This window comes from Phallusia mammillata, chromosome 4 (assembly GCF_965637545.1).
Source record: "Phallusia mammillata chromosome 4, kaPhaMamm4.hap1.1, whole genome shotgun sequence".
NCBI lineage: Eukaryota > Metazoa > Chordata > Ascidiacea > Phlebobranchia > Ascidiidae > Phallusia > Phallusia mammillata.
This window is the reverse complement of record NC_137255.1, coordinates 8455230-8471903: the sequence shown is the minus strand read 5'-3', so window position 1 is coordinate 8471903 and position 16674 is coordinate 8455230. Positions and strand designations below refer to the sequence as shown.

General features: G+C 41.9%; 1 protein-coding gene and 29 non-coding genes across 30 annotated transcripts; 10 read left to right on the top strand and 20 right to left on the bottom strand.

Annotated features, from left to right (window-relative positions):
- Nucleotides 1-271: 271 nt before the first annotated feature.
- On the top strand, nucleotides 272-344 carry Trnak-cuu (transfer RNA lysine (anticodon CUU)). Its single transcript has one exon. It is a non-coding gene; the product is annotated as a tRNA-Lys (tRNA).
- Nucleotides 345-681: 337 nt separating this feature from the next.
- Nucleotides 682-753, bottom strand: Trnap-cgg (transfer RNA proline (anticodon CGG)). Its single transcript has one exon. It is a non-coding gene; the product is annotated as a tRNA-Pro (tRNA).
- A 1140-nt stretch (nucleotides 754-1893) lies between these two features.
- Trnap-agg (transfer RNA proline (anticodon AGG)) lies at nucleotides 1894-1965 on the bottom strand. Its single transcript has one exon. It is a non-coding gene; the product is annotated as a tRNA-Pro (tRNA).
- Nucleotides 1966-2102: 137 nt separating this feature from the next.
- Nucleotides 2103-2175, top strand: Trnak-cuu (transfer RNA lysine (anticodon CUU)). Its single transcript has one exon. It is a non-coding gene; the product is annotated as a tRNA-Lys (tRNA).
- Nucleotides 2176-2511: 336 nt separating this feature from the next.
- On the bottom strand, nucleotides 2512-2583 carry Trnap-ugg (transfer RNA proline (anticodon UGG)). Its single transcript has one exon. It is a non-coding gene; the product is annotated as a tRNA-Pro (tRNA).
- A 135-nt stretch (nucleotides 2584-2718) lies between these two features.
- On the top strand, nucleotides 2719-2793 carry Trnak-cuu (transfer RNA lysine (anticodon CUU)). Its single transcript has one exon. It is a non-coding gene; the product is annotated as a tRNA-Lys (tRNA).
- Nucleotides 2794-3338: 545 nt separating this feature from the next.
- On the top strand, nucleotides 3339-3411 carry Trnak-cuu (transfer RNA lysine (anticodon CUU)). The gene has a single exon. It is a non-coding gene; the product is annotated as a tRNA-Lys (tRNA).
- Nucleotides 3412-3748: 337 nt separating this feature from the next.
- Nucleotides 3749-3820, bottom strand: Trnap-cgg (transfer RNA proline (anticodon CGG)). Its single transcript has one exon. It is a non-coding gene; the product is annotated as a tRNA-Pro (tRNA).
- A 1140-nt stretch (nucleotides 3821-4960) lies between these two features.
- Trnap-agg (transfer RNA proline (anticodon AGG)) lies at nucleotides 4961-5032 on the bottom strand. Its single transcript has one exon. It is a non-coding gene; the product is annotated as a tRNA-Pro (tRNA).
- A 533-nt stretch (nucleotides 5033-5565) lies between these two features.
- On the bottom strand, nucleotides 5566-5637 carry Trnap-ugg (transfer RNA proline (anticodon UGG)). Its single transcript has one exon. It is a non-coding gene; the product is annotated as a tRNA-Pro (tRNA).
- A 137-nt stretch (nucleotides 5638-5774) lies between these two features.
- Nucleotides 5775-5847, top strand: Trnak-cuu (transfer RNA lysine (anticodon CUU)). Its single transcript has one exon. It is a non-coding gene; the product is annotated as a tRNA-Lys (tRNA).
- A 337-nt stretch (nucleotides 5848-6184) lies between these two features.
- Nucleotides 6185-6256, bottom strand: Trnap-ugg (transfer RNA proline (anticodon UGG)). Its single transcript has one exon. It is a non-coding gene; the product is annotated as a tRNA-Pro (tRNA).
- A 534-nt stretch (nucleotides 6257-6790) lies between these two features.
- Trnap-ugg (transfer RNA proline (anticodon UGG)) lies at nucleotides 6791-6862 on the bottom strand. The gene has a single exon. It is a non-coding gene; the product is annotated as a tRNA-Pro (tRNA).
- Nucleotides 6863-6999: 137 nt separating this feature from the next.
- On the top strand, nucleotides 7000-7072 carry Trnak-cuu (transfer RNA lysine (anticodon CUU)). Its single transcript has one exon. It is a non-coding gene; the product is annotated as a tRNA-Lys (tRNA).
- Nucleotides 7073-7409: 337 nt separating this feature from the next.
- Nucleotides 7410-7481, bottom strand: Trnap-ugg (transfer RNA proline (anticodon UGG)). Its single transcript has one exon. It is a non-coding gene; the product is annotated as a tRNA-Pro (tRNA).
- Nucleotides 7482-8015: 534 nt separating this feature from the next.
- Trnap-agg (transfer RNA proline (anticodon AGG)) lies at nucleotides 8016-8087 on the bottom strand. Its single transcript has one exon. It is a non-coding gene; the product is annotated as a tRNA-Pro (tRNA).
- A 534-nt stretch (nucleotides 8088-8621) lies between these two features.
- Trnap-agg (transfer RNA proline (anticodon AGG)) lies at nucleotides 8622-8693 on the bottom strand. The gene has a single exon. It is a non-coding gene; the product is annotated as a tRNA-Pro (tRNA).
- Nucleotides 8694-9226: 533 nt separating this feature from the next.
- Nucleotides 9227-9298, bottom strand: Trnap-ugg (transfer RNA proline (anticodon UGG)). Its single transcript has one exon. It is a non-coding gene; the product is annotated as a tRNA-Pro (tRNA).
- A 137-nt stretch (nucleotides 9299-9435) lies between these two features.
- On the top strand, nucleotides 9436-9508 carry Trnak-cuu (transfer RNA lysine (anticodon CUU)). The gene has a single exon. It is a non-coding gene; the product is annotated as a tRNA-Lys (tRNA).
- A 337-nt stretch (nucleotides 9509-9845) lies between these two features.
- On the bottom strand, nucleotides 9846-9917 carry Trnap-ugg (transfer RNA proline (anticodon UGG)). The gene has a single exon. It is a non-coding gene; the product is annotated as a tRNA-Pro (tRNA).
- A 605-nt stretch (nucleotides 9918-10522) lies between these two features.
- On the bottom strand, nucleotides 10523-12772 carry LOC145225359 (protein FAM200C-like). The gene has a single exon (XM_080092046.1). It carries the CDS (start codon nucleotides 12448-12450, stop codon nucleotides 10690-10692), a length of 1761 nt encoding a protein of 586 aa, XP_079948172.1. The 5' UTR covers nucleotides 12451-12772; the 3' UTR covers nucleotides 10523-10689.
- Nucleotides 12773-12932: 160 nt separating this feature from the next.
- On the top strand, nucleotides 12933-13005 carry Trnak-cuu (transfer RNA lysine (anticodon CUU)). The gene has a single exon. It is a non-coding gene; the product is annotated as a tRNA-Lys (tRNA).
- A 337-nt stretch (nucleotides 13006-13342) lies between these two features.
- Nucleotides 13343-13414, bottom strand: Trnap-ugg (transfer RNA proline (anticodon UGG)). Its single transcript has one exon. It is a non-coding gene; the product is annotated as a tRNA-Pro (tRNA).
- Nucleotides 13415-13948: 534 nt separating this feature from the next.
- Trnap-ugg (transfer RNA proline (anticodon UGG)) lies at nucleotides 13949-14020 on the bottom strand. Its single transcript has one exon. It is a non-coding gene; the product is annotated as a tRNA-Pro (tRNA).
- Nucleotides 14021-14554: 534 nt separating this feature from the next.
- Nucleotides 14555-14626, bottom strand: Trnap-agg (transfer RNA proline (anticodon AGG)). The gene has a single exon. It is a non-coding gene; the product is annotated as a tRNA-Pro (tRNA).
- A 533-nt stretch (nucleotides 14627-15159) lies between these two features.
- Nucleotides 15160-15231, bottom strand: Trnap-ugg (transfer RNA proline (anticodon UGG)). The gene has a single exon. It is a non-coding gene; the product is annotated as a tRNA-Pro (tRNA).
- A 137-nt stretch (nucleotides 15232-15368) lies between these two features.
- Trnak-cuu (transfer RNA lysine (anticodon CUU)) lies at nucleotides 15369-15441 on the top strand. Its single transcript has one exon. It is a non-coding gene; the product is annotated as a tRNA-Lys (tRNA).
- Nucleotides 15442-15778: 337 nt separating this feature from the next.
- Nucleotides 15779-15850, bottom strand: Trnap-ugg (transfer RNA proline (anticodon UGG)). Its single transcript has one exon. It is a non-coding gene; the product is annotated as a tRNA-Pro (tRNA).
- A 534-nt stretch (nucleotides 15851-16384) lies between these two features.
- Nucleotides 16385-16456, bottom strand: Trnap-ugg (transfer RNA proline (anticodon UGG)). Its single transcript has one exon. It is a non-coding gene; the product is annotated as a tRNA-Pro (tRNA).
- Nucleotides 16457-16593: 137 nt separating this feature from the next.
- On the top strand, nucleotides 16594-16666 carry Trnak-cuu (transfer RNA lysine (anticodon CUU)). The gene has a single exon. It is a non-coding gene; the product is annotated as a tRNA-Lys (tRNA).
- Nucleotides 16667-16674: the final 8 nt, after the last annotated feature.

Here is a 16674-nt window from a genome sequence, read left to right as displayed (position 1 = left end):
GTGTATCGATTACCCAGTAATTAAAAATGTACTTGTACGTTGCGACCAAAAATGTTCTAGAAGGGCTCGTCCGGGATTTGAACCCGGGACCTCTCGCACCCTAAGCGAGAAACATACGCCTAGACCAACGAGCCGATGTGTTAACTGCATGTATACATAAGGCTTGTTCAAAACAGAAAGTTCGAACCTTTGCCATTGTCGTATGTTCACACCTATGTGATGTGTATTGCTTGGAAGGTTTACGCATTTTGAGTCGACTGCAACCTTGTGCGCCCGGCTAGCTCAGTCGGTAGAGCGTTGGACTCTTAATCCAACGGTCGTGGGTTCGAGCCCCACGTTGGGCGATGTTTTGTGCGAAGTATTAGATTGGATGAGACAGATTTGTAAATCAGGCAAACCAGCTGATTTGGAATTCTTTTCAAGTGTTTGGCATGGCTTGTACCAAAGCATTTGACACGAAGACAACATTTTGTTGAAGTGGCAATTATATTGCATGTAACAAACAAACTGTTTAAAGATCGAAGTAAGAAACCTTGCGTTCACGCATTTAATTGTTGGTTTGTTTTTTCAAATGATAGATTTGATTGTAAGGCACGGAAGCCAACGATATAAGACAGACGTGTATCGATAACCCAGTAATTAAAAATGTACTTGTACGTTGCGACCAAAAGTGTTCTAGAAGGGCTCGTCCGGGATTTGAACCCGGGACCTCTCGCACCCGAAGCGAGAATCATACGCCTAGACCAACGAGCCGATGTGTTAACTGCATGTATACATAAGGCTTGTTCAAAACAGAAAGTTCGAACCTTTGCCATTGTCGTATGTTCACACCTATGTGATATGTATTGCTTGGAAGGTTTACGCATTTTGAGTCGACTGCAACCTTGTGCGCCCGGCTAGCTCAGTCGGTAGAGCGTTGGAGGTCGTGGGTTCGAGCCCCCCGTTGGGCGATAGTTTGTGCGAAGTATTAGATTGGATGAGACAGATTTGTAAATCAGGCAAACCAGCTGATTTGGAATTCTTTTCAAGTGTTTGGCATGGCTTGTACCAAAGCATTTGACACGAAGACAACATTTTGTGTAAGTGGCAATTATATTACATTGAACAAACAAACTGTTCAAAGATCAAAGTAAGAAAGCTTGCGTTCACGCATTTAATTGTTGGTTTGTTTTTTCAAATGATAGATTTGATTGTAAGGCACGGAAGCGTACGATATAAGACAGACGTGTATCGATAACCCAGTCATTTAAAATGTACTTGTACGTTGCGACCAAAAGTGTTATAGAAGAGCTCGTCCGGGATTTGAACCCCGAACCTCTCGCACCCTAAGCGAGAATCATACCCCTAGACCAACGAGCCGATGTGTTAACTGCATGTATACATCAGGCTTGTTCAAAACAGAAAGTTCGATCCTTTGCCATTGTCGTATGTTCACACCTATGTAATATGTATTGCTTGGAAGGTTTACGCATTTTGAGTCGACTGCAACCTTGTGCGCCCGGCTAGCTCAGTCGGTAGAGCGTTGGAGGTCGTGGGTTCGAGCCCCCCGTTGGGCGATAGTTTGTGCGAAGTATTAGATTGGATGAGACAGATTTGTAAATCAGGCAAACTAGCTGATTTGGAATTCTTTTCAAGTGTTTGGCATGGCTTTTACCAAAGCATTTGACACGAAGACAACATTTTGTTTAAGTGGCAATTATATTGCATGTAACAAACAAACTGTTCAAAGATCGAAGTAAGAAACCTTGCGTTCACGCATTTAATTGTTGGTTTGTTTTCTCAAATGATAGATTTGATTGTAAGGCACGGAAGCGTACAATATAAGACAGACGTGTATCGATTACCCAGTCATTTAAAATGTACTTGTACGTTGCGACCAAAAGTGTTCTAGAAGGGCTCGTCCGGGATTTGAACCCGGGACCTCTCGCACCCTAAGCGAGAATCATACCCCTAGACCAACGAGCCGATGTGTTAACTGCATGTATACATAAGGCTTGTTCAAAACAGAAAGTTCGAACCTTTGCCATTGTCGTATGTTCACACCTATGTGATGTGTATTGCTTGGAAGGTTTACCCATTTTGAGTCGACTGCAACCTTGTGTGCCCGGCTAGCTCAGTCGGTAGAGCGTTGGACTCTTAATCCAACGGTCGTGGGTTCGAGCCCCACGTTGGGCGATATTTTGTGCGAAGTATTAGATTGGATGAGACAGATTTGTAAATCAGGCAAACCAGCTGATTTGGAATTCTTTTCAAGTGTTTGGCATGGCTTGTACCAAAGCATTTGACACGAAGACAACATTTTGTTTAAGTGGCAATTATATTGCATTGAACAAACAAACTGTTTACAGATCAAAGTAAGAAACGTTGCGTTCACGCATTTAATTGTTGGTTTGTTTTTTCAAATGATAGATTTGATTCTAACAAATGGAAGCGTGCGATATAAGACAGATTGTTTCGATAACCCAGTCATTCAAAATATACTTGTACGTTGCGACCAAAAGTGTTATAGAAGGGCTCGTCCGGGATTTGAACCCGGGACCTCTCGCACCCAAAGCGAGAATCATACCCCTAGACCAACGAGCCGATGTGTTAACTGCATGTATACATCAGGCTTGTTCAAAACAGAAAGTTCGAAACTTTGCCATTGTCGTATGTTCACACCTATGTGATGTGTATTGCTTGGAAGATTTACGCATTTTGAGTCGACTGCAACGTTGTGCCCCCGGCAAGCTCAGTCGGTAGAGCGTTGGACTCTTAATCCAACGGTCGTGGGTTCGAGCCCCACGTTGGGCGATGTTTTGTGCGAAGTATTAGATTGGATGAGACAGATTTGTAAATCAGGCAAACCAGCTGATTTGAATTCTTTTCAAGTGTTTGGCATGGCTTGTACCAAAGCATTTGACACGAAGACAACATTTTGTTTAAGTGGCAATTATATTGCATGTAACAAACAAACTGTTTAAAGATCGAAGTAAGAAACCTTGCGTTCACGCATTTAATTGTTGGTTTGTTTTTTCAAATGATAGATTTGATTGTAAGACATGGAAGCGTACAATATAAGACAGACGTGTATCGATTACCCAGTAATTAAAAATGTACTTGTACGTTGCGACCAAAAATGTTCTAGAAGGGCTCGTCCGGGATTTGAACCCGGGACCTCTCGCACCCTAAGCGAGAAACATACGCCTAGACCAACGAGCCGATGTGTTAACTGCATGTATACATAAGGCTTGTTCAAAACAGAAAGTTCGAACCTTTGCCATTGTCGTATGTTCACACCTATGTGATGTGTATTGCTTGGAAGGTTTACGCATTTTGAGTCGACTGCAACCTTGTGCGCCCGGCTAGCTCAGTCGGTAGAGCGTTGGACTCTTAATCCAACGGTCGTGGGTTCGAGCCCCACGTTGGGCGATGTTTTGTGCGAAGTATTAGATTGGATGAGACAGATTTGTAAATCAGGCAAACCAGCTGATTTGGAATTCTTTTCAAGTGTTTGGCATGGCTTGTACCAAAGCATTTGACACGAAGACAACATTTTGTTGAAGTGGCAATTATATTGCATGTAACAAACAAACTGTTTAAAGATCGAAGTAAGAAACCTTGCGTTCACGCATTTAATTGTTGGTTTGTTTTTTCAAATGATAGATTTGATTGTAAGGCACGGAAGCCAACGATATAAGACAGACGTGTATCGATAACCCAGTAATTAAAAATGTACTTGTACGTTGCGACCAAAAGTGTTCTAGAAGGGCTCGTCCGGGATTTGAACCCGGGACCTCTCGCACCCGAAGCGAGAATCATACGCCTAGACCAACGAGCCGATGTGTTAACTGCATGTATACATAAGGCTTGTTCAAAACAGAAAGTTCGAACCTTTGCCATTGTCGTATGTTCACACCTATGTGATATGTATTGCTTGGAAGGTTTACGCATTTTGAGTCGACTGCAACCTTGTGCGCCCGGCTAGCTCAGTCGGTAGAGCGTTGGAGGTCGTGGGTTCGAGCCCCCCGTTGGGCGATAGTTTGTGCGAAGTATTAGATTGGATGAGACAGATTTGTAAATCAGGCAAACCAGCTGATTTGGAATTCTTTTCAAGTGTTTGGCATGGCTTGTACCAAAGCATTTGACACGAAGACAACATTTTGTGTAAGTGGCAATTATATTACATTGAACAAACAAACTGTTCAAAGATCAAAGTAAGAAAGCTTGCGTTCACGCATTTAATTGTTGGTTTGTTTTTTCAAATGATAGATTTGATTGTAAGGCACGGAAGCGTACGATATAAGACAGACGTGTATCGATAACCCAGTCATTTAAAATGTACTTGTACGTTGCGACCAAAAGTGTTATAGAAGAGCTCGTCCGGGATTTGAACCCCGAACCTCTCGCACCCTAAGCGAGAATCATACCCCTAGACCAACGAGCCGATGTGTTAACTGCATGTATACATCAGGCTTGTTCAAAACAGAAAGTTCGATCCTTTGCCATTGTCGTATGTTCACACCTATGTAATATGTATTGCTTGGAAGGTTTACGCATTTTGAGTCGACTGCAACCTTGTGCGCCCGGCTAGCTCAGTCGGTAGAGCGTTGGAGGTCGTGGGTTCGAGCCCCCCGTTGGGCGATAGTTTGTGCGAAGTATTAGATTGGATGAGACAGATTTGTAAATCAGGCAAACTAGCTGATTTGGAATTCTTTTCAAGTGTTTGGCATGGCTTTTACCAAAGCATTTGACACGAAGACAACATTTTGTTTAAGTGGCAATTATATTGCATGTAACAAACAAACTGTTCAAAGATCGAAGTAAGAAACCTTGCGTTCACGCATTTAATTGTTGGTTTGTTTTCTCAAATGATAGATTTGATTGTAAGGCACGGAAGCGTACAATATAAGACAGACGTGTATCGATTACCCAGTCATTTAAAATGTACTTGTACGTTGCGACCAAAAGTGTTCTAGAAGGGCTCGTCCGGGATTTGAACCCGGGACCTCTCGCACCCTAAGCGAGAATCATACCCCTAGACCAACGAGCCGATGTGTCAACTGCACGTATAAACAAGAGTTGTTTTAACCAGAAAGTTCGATCCTTTGCCATTGTCGTATGTTCACGTCTATGTGATATTTATTGCTTGGAAGGTTTACGCATTTTGAGTCGACTGCAACCTTGTGCGCCCGGCTAGCTCAGTCGGTAGAGCGTTGGAGGTCGCGGGTTCGAGCCCCACGTTGGGCGATAGTTTGTGCGAAGTATTAGATTGGATAAGAAAAATTTGCAGTCTCGATAAAGTGGCTGATTTGGCTTTTTTTCAATTGTTTTGCATGATTTGTACCAAAGCATTTGACACAAAGACAACATTTTGTTTAAGTGGCAATTATATTGCATTGAACAAACAAGCTGTTTAAAGATCAAAGTAAGAAACGTTGCGTTCACGCATTTAATTGTTTGTTCGTTTTTTTCAAATGATAGATTTGATTCTAACAAATGGAAGCGCGCGATATAAGACAGATTGTTTCGATAACCCAGTCATTCAAAATATACTTGTACGTTGCGACCAAAAGTGTTATAGAAGGGCTCGTCCGGGGTTTGAATCCGGGACCTCTCGCACCCAAAGCGAGAATCATACCCCTAGACCAACGAGCCGATGTGTTAACTGCATGTATACATCAAGCTTGTTCAAAACAGAAAGTTCGATCCTTTGCCATTGTCGTATGTTCACACCTATGTGATGTGTATTGCTGGGAAGATTTACCCATTTTGAGTCGACTGTAACCTTGTGCGCCCGGCTAGCTCAGTCGGTAGAGCGTTGGACTCTTAATCCAACGGTCATGGGTTCGAGCCCCACGTTGGGCGATATTTTGTGCGAAGTATTAGATTGGATGAGACAGATTTGTAAATCAGGCAAACTAGCTGATTTGGAATTCTTTTCAAGTGTTTGGCATGGCTTGTACCAAAGCATTTGACACGAAGACAACATTTTGTTTAAGTGGCAATTATATTGCATGTAACAAACAAACTGTTCAAAGATAGAAGTAAGAAACCTTGCGTTCACGCATTTAATTGTTGGTTTGTTTTTTCAAATGATAGATTTGATTGTAAGGCACGGAAGCGTACAATATAAGACAGACGTGTATCGATTACCCAGTCATTTAAAATGTACTTGAACGTTGCGACCAAAAGTGTTCTAGAAGGGCTCGTCCGGGATTTGAACCCGGGACTACTCGCACCCAAAGCGAGAATCATACCGCTGGACCAACGAGCCGATCTGTTAACTGCATGTATACATAAGGATTGTTCAAAACAGAAAGTTCGAACCTTTACCATTGTCGTATGTTCACACCTATGTGATGTGTATTGCTTGGAAGGTTTACGCATTTTGAGTCGACTGCAACCTTGTGCGCCCGGCTAGCTCAGTCGGTAGAGCGTTGGAGGTCGTGGGTTCGAGCCCCCCGTTGGGCGATAGTTTGTGCGAAGTATTAAATTGGATAAGAAAAATTTGCAGTTCCGATAAAGTGGCTGATTTGGCTTTTTTTCAATTGTTTGGCATGATTTGTACCAAAGCATTTGACACAAAGACAACATTTTGTTTAAGTGGCTATTATATTGCATTGAAAAAACAAACTGTTTAAAGATCAAAGTATGAAACGTTGCGTTCACGCATTTAATTGTTTGTTCGTTTTTTTCAAATGATAGATTTGATTCTAACAAATGGAAGCGTGCGATATAAGACAGACGTGTATCGATTACCCAGTAATTTAAAATGTACTTGTACGTTGCGACCAAAAGTGTTCTAGAAGGGCTCGTCCGGGATTTGAACCCGGGACCTCTCGCACCCAAAGCGAGAATCATACCCCTAGACCAACGAGCCGATGTGTTAACTGCATGTATACATAAGGCTTGTTCAAAACAGAAAGTTCGAACCTTTGCCATTGTCGTATGTTCACACCTATGTGATGTGTATTGCCTGGAAGATTTACGCATTTTGAGTCGACTGCAACCTTGTGCGCCCGGCTAGCTCAGTCGGTAGAGCGTTGGACTCTTAATCCAACGGTCGTGGGTTCGAGCCCCACGTTGGGCGATATTTTGTGCGAAGTATTAGATTGGATGAGGCAGATTTGTAAATCAGGCAAACCAGGTGATTTGGAATTCTTTTCAAGTGTTTGGCATGGCTTGTACCAAAGCATTTGACACGAAGACAACATTTTGTTTAAGTGGCAATTATATTGCATTGAACAAACAAACTGTTCAAAGATCGAAGTAAGAAACCTTGCGTTCACGCATTTAATTGTTGGTTTGTTTTTTCAAATGATAGATTTGATTGTAAGGCACGGAAGCGTACAATATAAGACAGATGTGTATCGATTACCCAGTCATTTAAAATGTACTTGTACGTTGCGACCAAAAGTGTTCTAGAAGGGCTCGTCCGGGATTTGAACCCGAGACCTCTCGCACCCAAAGCGAGAATCATACCCCTAGACCAACGAGCCGATGTGTCAACGGCACGTATAAACAAGAATTGTTTTAACCAGAAAGTTCGATCCTTTGCCATTGTCGTATGTTCACGCCTATGTGATATGTATTGCTTGGAAGGTTTACGCATTTTGAGTCGACTGCAACCTTGTGCGCCCGGCTAGCTCAGTCGGTAGAGCGTTGGAGGTCGTGGGTTCGAGCCCCCCGTTGGGCGATAGTTTGTGCGAAGTATTAGATTGGATCAGACAGATTTGTAAATCAGGCAAACTAGCTGATTTGGAATTCTTTTCAAGTGTTTGGCATGGCTTGTACCAAAGTATTTGACACGAAGACAACATTTTGTTTAAGTGGCAATTATATTGCATGTAACAAACAAACTGTTCAAAGAACGAAGTAAGAAACCTTGCGTTCACGCATTTAATTGTTGGTTTGTTTTTTCAAATGATAGATTTGATTGTAAGGCACGGAAGCGTACAATATAAGACAGACGTGTATCGATTACCCAGTCATTTAAAATGTACTTGTACGTTGCGACCAAAAGTGTTATAGAAGAGCTCGTCCGGGATTTGAACCCGGAACCTCTCGCACCCTAAGCGAGAATCATACCCCTAGACCAACGAGCCGATGTGTTAACTGCATGTATACATCAGGCTTGTTCAAAACAGAAAGTTCGATCCTTTGCCATTGTCGTATGTTCACACCTATGTAATATGTATTGCTTGGAAGGTTTACGCATTTTGAGTCGACTGCAACCTTGTGCGCCCGGCTAGCTCAGTCGGTAGAGCGTTGGAGGTCGTGGGTTCGAGCCCCCCGTTGGGCGATAGTTTGTGCGAAGTATTAGATTGGATGAGACAGATTTGTAAATCAGGCAAACTAGCTGATTTGGAATTCTTTTCAAGTGTTTGGCATGGCTTTTACCAAAGCATTTGACACGAAGACAACATTTTGTTTAAGTGGCAATTATATTGCATGTAACAAACAAACTGTTCAAAGATCGAAGTAAGAAACCTTGCGTTCACGCATTTAATTGTTGGTTTGTTTTCTCAAATGATAGATTTGATTGTAAGGCACGGAAGCGTACAATATAAGACAGACGTGTATCGATTACCCAGTCATTTAAAATGTACTTGTACGTTGCGACCAAAAGTGTTCTAGAAGGGCTCGTCCGGGATTTGAACCCGGGACCTCTCGCACCCTAAGCGAGAATCATACCCCTAGACCAACGAGCCGATGTGTCAACTGCACGTATAAACAAGAGTTGTTTTAACCAGAAAGTTCGATCCTTTGCCATTGTCGTATGTTCACGTCTATGTGATATTTATTGCTTGGAAGGTTTACGCATTTTGAGTCGACTGCAACCTTGTGCGCCCGGCTAGCTCAGTCGGTAGAGCGTTGGAGGTCGCGGGTTCGAGCCCCACGTTGGGCGATAGTTTGTGCGAAGTATTAGATTGGATAAGAAAAATTTGCAGTCTCGATAAAGTGGCTGATTTGGCTTTTTTTCAATTGTTTTGCATGATTTGTACCAAAGCATTTGACACAAAGACAACATTTTGTTTAAGTGGCAATTATATTGCATTGAACAAACAAGCTGTTTAAAGATCAAAGTAAGAAACGTTGCGTTCACGCATTTAATTGTTTGTTCGTTTTTTTCAAATGATAGATTTGATTCTAACAAATGGAAGCGCGCGATATAAGACAGATTGTTTCGATAACCCAGTCATTCAAAATATACTTGTACGTTGCGACCAAAAGTGTTATAGAAGGGCTCGTCCGGGGTTTGAATCCGGGACCTCTCGCACCCAAAGCGAGAATCATACCCCTAGACCAACGAGCCGATGTGTTAACTGCATGTATACATAAGGCTTGTTCAAAACAGAAAGTTCGAACCTTTCCCATTGTCGTATGTTCACACCTATGTGATGTGTATTGCTGGGAAGATTTACCCATTTTGAGTCGACTGTAACCTTGTGCGCCCGGCTAGCTCAGTCGGTAGAGCGTTGGACTCTTAATCCAACGGTCATGGGTTCGAGCCCCACGTTGGGCGATATTTTGTGCGAAGTATTAGATTGGATGAGACAGATTTGTAAATCAGGCAAACTAGCTGATTTGGAATTCTTTTCAAGTGTTTGGCATGGCTTGTACCAAAGCATTTGACACGAAGACAACATTTTGTTTAAGTGGCAATTATATTGCATGTAACAAACAAACTGTTCAAAGATAGAAGTAAGAAACCTTGCGTTCACGCATTTAATTGTTGGTTTGTTTTTTCAAATGATAGATTTGATTGTAAGGCACGGAAGCGTACAATATAAGACAGACGTGTATCGATTACCCAGTCATTTAAAATGTACTTGAACGTTGCGACCAAAAGTGTTCTAGAAGGGCTCGTCCGGGATTTGAACCCGGGACTACTCGCACCCAAAGCGAGAATCATACCGCTGGACCAACGAGCCGATCTGTTAACTGCATGTATACATAAGGATTGTTCAAAACAGAAAGTTCGAACCTTTACCATTGTCGTATGTTCACACCTATGTGATGTGTATTGCTTGGAAGGTTTACGCATTTTGAGTCGACTGCAACCTTGTGCGCCCGGCTAGCTCAGTCGGTAGAGCGTTGGAGGTCGTGGGTTCGAGCCCCCCGTTGGGCGATAGTTTGTGCGAAGTATTAAATTGGATAAGAAAAATTTGCAGTTCCGATAAAGTGGCTGATTTGGCTTTTTTTCAATTGTTTGGCATGATTTGTACCAAAGCATTTGACACAAAGACAACATTTTGTTTAAGTGGCTATTATATTGCATTGAAAAAACAAACTGTTTAAAGATCAAAGTATGAAACGTTGCGTTCACGCATTTAATTGTTTGTTCGTTTTTTTCAAATGATAGATTTGATTCTAACAAATGGAAGCGTGCGATATAAGACAGACGTGTATCGATTACCCAGTAATTTAAAATGTACTTGTACGTTGCGACCAAAAGTGTTCTAGAAGGGCTCGTCCGGGATTTGAACCCGGGACCTCTCGCACCCAAAGCGAGAATCATACCCCTAGACCAGGGGTTTTCAACCTTTTTTTGCTCATGGCCCACTAAATTAGTAAAAAATGGCGTTGGCCCATTAACGTTTAATGAAAAACACCTAATGAAAAACTTCAATGAAAAACTTCATCAACGAAAAACACCAAGTTTCAACAACACAATAAATTAATCAGCTGAACATTCACACAAATTTAATGAGAAGGTTGTTGCTGTAGTTTGTCCACAAGACTTTGTATTCTGGGTGCAGTCGATGAGAGAGCGCACCGTATGTCAGCTGCAACATCAAGTCTGTTGCGCGGCTTGGATTTTATGTTCAATAGGGATGAAAATGCTGACTCACACAACCACGTGGTGGTGAAAGGCAGTAGTTTCATAAGACAATTTTTGCTGATTTGTGAATATGATGAGGACACTTGGATCCAGAATTCAGTGACAGGCACATCTTCAAATAGGTCACGACAGCCTGAGTCATTTCTAAGGTCAATTAGTTCATCTTGTAACTCGTCATCCACTTGCTCAATATCAACACGAAATGGATTCCTCACAAGTGTGAAAGCATCTCTGCTAAGCTCTGGAAAGTAGGATTTGAATTCAGTTTGTAGAGTACCAAGGTGGTCTGCCACTTCATCCCTAATCTCATCATCCACATCAGATATACATGCGAAACTGTGAAACATGTCAAAGTTACCATTTGTCACTTTACGTCTCCAGTTGCCCAGCTTTTCAACAAATGCCCTTGTAAAGTCCACAAACTGAATGATATCTTTTCCTTTTCCTTGCATTTTTAAATTCAGCTGGTTCAAAGCTTCAAAAATATCCACCAAATATGCCAAGCAAGAAAGGAACTTTACATTTTCAAAATGTACTGCAAGTTCAGGTTTTGCTGTTCCCAGAAAGACCTTTATCTCATCATGGAGCTCAAACACTCTGGCTACAAGGTTACCTCTTGACAGCCATCGTACTTTGGTGTAGTAGAGAAGTTGCTTATGTTCAGAATTTAGGCCTTCACACAACTTCCGGAACAATCGAGTATTTAATGCGCTGTTTTTGATATAATTGACGCTTTTAACGACCACATCAAAAGCGCATTTAAGACCGTCAGGTAAGGTTTTTGAAGCTAATGCTGCGCGATGAATAAAGCAGTGAGTGGTCACAAGATTAGGTGCTTTGTTCTTTACGAGCGTCTGGAATCCACTCTTGGCACCTAACATGGCTGGTGCGCCATCAGTGCACACACCACACAAACTTGCCCAACTTATGTTCTCTTTATCAAAAAAATCCTCGACCTTAGCCATTACATCTTTTGCCTTTGTGGTGGTTTCCAATTCACTGCAAAAGAGCAGCTCTTCTTTCACATTTTTCTCTGTTACATAGCGAACAAAGGCCATTAGTTGAGCTGCTGAAGAAACATCTGTTGATTCATCCAGTTGCAGAGCAAACAAACCAAACAATGACTTATCTTTAACTTCGGTGACCACTTGCTCTTTTATATCATTCGCCATAAGATCAATTCTTCTCTGAACTGTGTTGTCCGACAAAGGAATTGACTTTATCTTTCTTTCACTTTCTTCACCCAATACATTTCGAACCATAGCCAGAGCACTTGGCTTTACAAGAGTCTCACCAATATTATGAGCCTTTTTCTGTTTAGCAATAAGTAGGCTCACTTCAAAAGATGCCTCTGTCAGTTTCTTATCTGTACGTGCAAACGATCCAGTCTTGTCAAGTCGTTGACGCTTCAAACCGTTTTCCAGTCTTTTAAAGTATTCAATATCTTTTCCCTTAAGGCCAGGATGATTCTTTTCCAAATGATTTTGTAATTTGGATGGTCGCAGTGATTCATTACTCAAAACACGATAGCAAATGACACATTGACCCTTTTCCTCACCTCGATCACTGAATGAAGTAAACCCATACTTTATAAAATCTTGATTGAATTTTCTTTTTGCCATGCTAAATTATTAAAATCTTTATGCTATTAAACGTTAAATTGAATCATGTCTAAAATCAAAATTGAATTTATTTAACGCTTGTACAGTATTTCAAATTCACTGCCCAGTGCCCACTCAACCAAAGTGTACCAGCATCAACGCAAGATAGCAACTTCCATAAACAGTTAAGCATTGTTAGCAGAAATTATGTCGTCACAAACGTAACGTTCTGTGTTGAATGTTCATAATGACATGATTTCTGATATCGCTGTATGCCAAGCTCTGTGGCCCACTGAAAACAGCGTCATGGCCCACTACTGGGCCATGGCCCATAGGTTGAAAACCTCTGCCCTAGACCAACGAGCCGATGTGTTAACTGCATGTATACATAAGGCTTGTTCAAAACAGAAAGTTCGAACCTTTGCCATTGTCGTATGTTCACACCTATGTGATGTGTATTGCCTGGAAGATTTACGCATTTTGAGTCGACTGCAACCTTGTGCGCCCGGCTAGCTCAGTCGGTAGAGCGTTGGACTCTTAATCCAACGGTCGTGGGTTCGAGCCCCACGTTGGGCGATATTTTGTGCGAAGTATTAGATTGGATGAGGCAGATTTGTAAATCAGGCAAACCAGGTGATTTGGAATTCTTTTCAAGTGTTTGGCATGGCTTGTACCAAAGCATTTGACACGAAGACAACATTTTGTTTAAGTGGCAATTATATTGCATTGAACAAACAAACTGTTCAAAGATCGAAGTAAGAAACCTTGCGTTCACGCATTTAATTGTTGGTTTGTTTTTTCAAATGATAGATTTGATTGTAAGGCACGGAAGCGTACAATATAAGACAGATGTGTATCGATTACCCAGTCATTTAAAATGTACTTGTACGTTGCGACCAAAAGTGTTCTAGAAGGGCTCGTCCGGGATTTGAACCCGGGACCTCTCGCACCCAAAGCGAGAATCATACCCCTAGACCAACGAGCCGATGTGTCAACGGCACGTATAAACAAGAATTGTTTTAACCAGAAAGTTCGATCCTTTGCCATTGTCGTATGTTCACGCCTATGTGATATGTATTGCTTGGAAGGTTTACGCATTTTGAGTCGACTGCAACCTTGTGCGCCCGGCTAGCTCAGTCGGTAGAGCGTTGGAGGTCGTGGGTTCGAGCCCCCCGTTGGGCGATAGTTTGTGCGAAGTATTAGATTGGATCAGACAGATTTGTAAATCAGGCAAACTAGCTGATTTGGAATTCTTTTCAAGTGTTTGGCATGGCTTGTACCAAAGTATTTGACACGAAGACAACATTTTGTTTAAGTGGCAATTATATTGCATGTAACAAACAAACTGTTCAAAGAACGAAGTAAGAAACCTTGCGTTCACGCATTTAATTGTTGGTTTGTTTTTTCAAATGATAGATTTGATTGTAAGGCACGGAAGCGTACAATATAAGACAGACGTGTATCGATTACCCAGTCATTTAAAATGTACTTGTACGTTGCGACCAAAAGTGTTATAGAAGAGCTCGTCCGGGATTTGAACCCGGAACCTCTCGCACCCAAAGCGAGAATCATACCCCTAGACCAACGAGCCGATGTGTTAACTGCATGTATACATCAGGCTTGTTCAAAACAGAAAGTTCGATCCTTTGCCATTGTCGTATGTTCACACCTATGTAATATGTATTGCTTGGAAGGTTTACGCATTTTGAGTCGACTGCAACCTTGTGCGCCCGGCTAGCTCAGTCGGTAGAGCGTTGGAGGTCGTGGGTTCGAGCCCCCCGTTGGGCGATAGTTTGTGCGAAGTATTAGATTGGATGAGACAGATTTGTAAATCAGGCAAACTAGCTGATTTGGAATTCTTTTCAAGTGTTTGGCATGGCTTTTACCAAAGCATTTGACACGAAGACAACATTTTGTTTAAGTGGCAATTATATTGCATGTAACAAACAAACTGTTCAAAGATCGAAGTAAGAAACCTTGCGTTCACGCATTTAATTGTTGGTTTGTTTTCTCAAATGATAGATTTGATTGTAAGGCACGGAAGCGTACAATATAAGACAGACGTGTATCGATTACCCAGTCATTTAAAATGTACTTGTACGTTGCGACCAAAAGTGTTCTAGAAGGGCTCGTCCGGGATTTGAACCCGGGACCTCTCGCACCCTAAGCGAGAATCATACCCCTAGACCAACGAGCCGATGTGTCAACTGCACGTATAAACAAGAGTTGTTTTAACCAGAAAGTTCGATCCTTTGCCATTGTCGTATGTTCACGTCTATGTGATATTTATTGCTTGGAAGGTTTACGCATTTTGAGTCGACTGCAACCTTGTGCGCCCGGCTAGCTCAGTCGGTAGAGCGTTGGAGGTCGCGGGTTCGAGCCCCACGTTGGGCGATAGTTTGTGCGAAGTATTAGATTGGATAAGAAAAATTTGCAGTCTCGATAAAGTGGCTGATTTGGCTTTTTTTCAATTGTTTTGCATGATTTGTACCAAAGCATTTGACACAAAGACAACATTTTGTTTAAGTGGCAATTATATTGCATTGAACAAACAAGCTGTTTAAAGATCAAAGTAAGAAACGTTGCGTTCACGCATTTAATTGTTTGTTCGTTTTTTTCAAATGATAGATTTGATTCTAACAAATGGAAGCGCGCGATATAAGACAGATTGTTTCGATAACCCAGTCATTCAAAATATACTTGTACGTTGCGACCAAAAGTGTTATAGAAGGGCTCGTCCGGGGTTTGAATCCGGGACCTCTCGCACCCAAAGCGAGAATCATACCCCTAGACCAACGAGCCGATGTGTTAACTGCATGTATACATCAAGCTTGTTCAAAACAGAAAGTTCGATCCTTTGCCATTGTCGTATGTTCACACCTATGTGATGTGTATTGCTGGGAAGATTTACCCATTTTGAGTCGACTGTAACCTTGTGCGCCCGGCTAGCTCAGTCGGTAGAGCGTTGGACTCTTAATCCAACGGTCATGGGTTCGAGCCCCACGTTGGGCGATATTTTGTGCGAAGTATTAGATTGGATGAGACAGATTTGTAAATCAGGCAAACTAGCTGATTTGGAATTCTTTTCAAGTGTTTGGCATGGCTTGTACCAAAGCATTTGACACGAAGACAACATTTTGTTTAAGTGGCAATTATATTGCATGTAACAAACAAACTGTTCAAAGATAGAAGTAAGAAACCTTGCGTTCACGCATTTAATTGTTGGTTTGTTTTTTCAAATGATAGATTTGATTGTAAGGCACGGAAGCGTACAATATAAGACAGACGTGTATCGATTACCCAGTCATTTAAAATGTACTTGAACGTTGCGACCAAAAGTGTTCTAGAAGGGCTCGTCCGGGATTTGAACCCGGGACTACTCGCACCCAAAGCGAGAATCATACCGCTGGACCAACGAGCCGATCTGTTAACTGCATGTATACATAAGGATTGTTCAAAACAGAAAGTTCGAACCTTTACCATTGTCGTATGTTCACACCTATGTGATGTGTATTGCTTGGAAGGTTTACGCATTTTGAGTCGACTGCAACCTTGTGCGCCCGGCTAGCTCAGTCGGTAGAGCGTTGGAGGTCGTGGGTTCGAGCCCCCCGTTGGGCGATAGTTTGTGCGAAGTATTAAATTGGATAAGAAAAATTTGCAGTTCCGATAAAGTGGCTGATTTGGCTTTTTTTCAATTGTTTGGCATGATTTGTACCAAAGCATTTGACACAAAGACAACATTTTGTTTAAGTGGCTATTATATTGCATTGAAAAAACAAACTGTTTAAAGATCAAAGTATGAAACGTTGCGTTCACGCATTTAATTGTTTGTTCGTTTTTTTCAAATGATAGATTTGATTCTAACAAATGGAAGCGTGCGATATAAGACAGACGTGTATCGATTACCCAGTAATTTAAAATGTACTTGTACGTTGCGACCAAAAGTGTTCTAGAAGGGCTCGTCCGGGATTTGAACCCGGGACCTCTCGCACCCAAAGCGAGAATCATACCCCTAGACCAACGAGCCGATGTGTTAACTGCATGTATACATAAGGCTTGTTCAAAACAGAAAGTTCGAACCTTTGCCATTGTCGTATGTTCACACCTATGTGATGTGTATTGCCTGGAAGATTTACGCATTTTGAGTCGACTGCAACCTTGTGCGCCCGGCTAGCTCAGTCGGTAGAGCGTTGGACTCTTAATCCAACGGTCGTGGGTTCGAGCCCCACGTTGGGCGATATTTTG

What these genes read in the sequence shown, in the direction of transcription:
- LOC145225359 (XM_080092046.1), bottom strand. Translation starts at nt 12,450, where the DNA reads ATGGCAAAAAGAAAATTCAATCAAGATTTTATAAAGTATGGGTTTACT.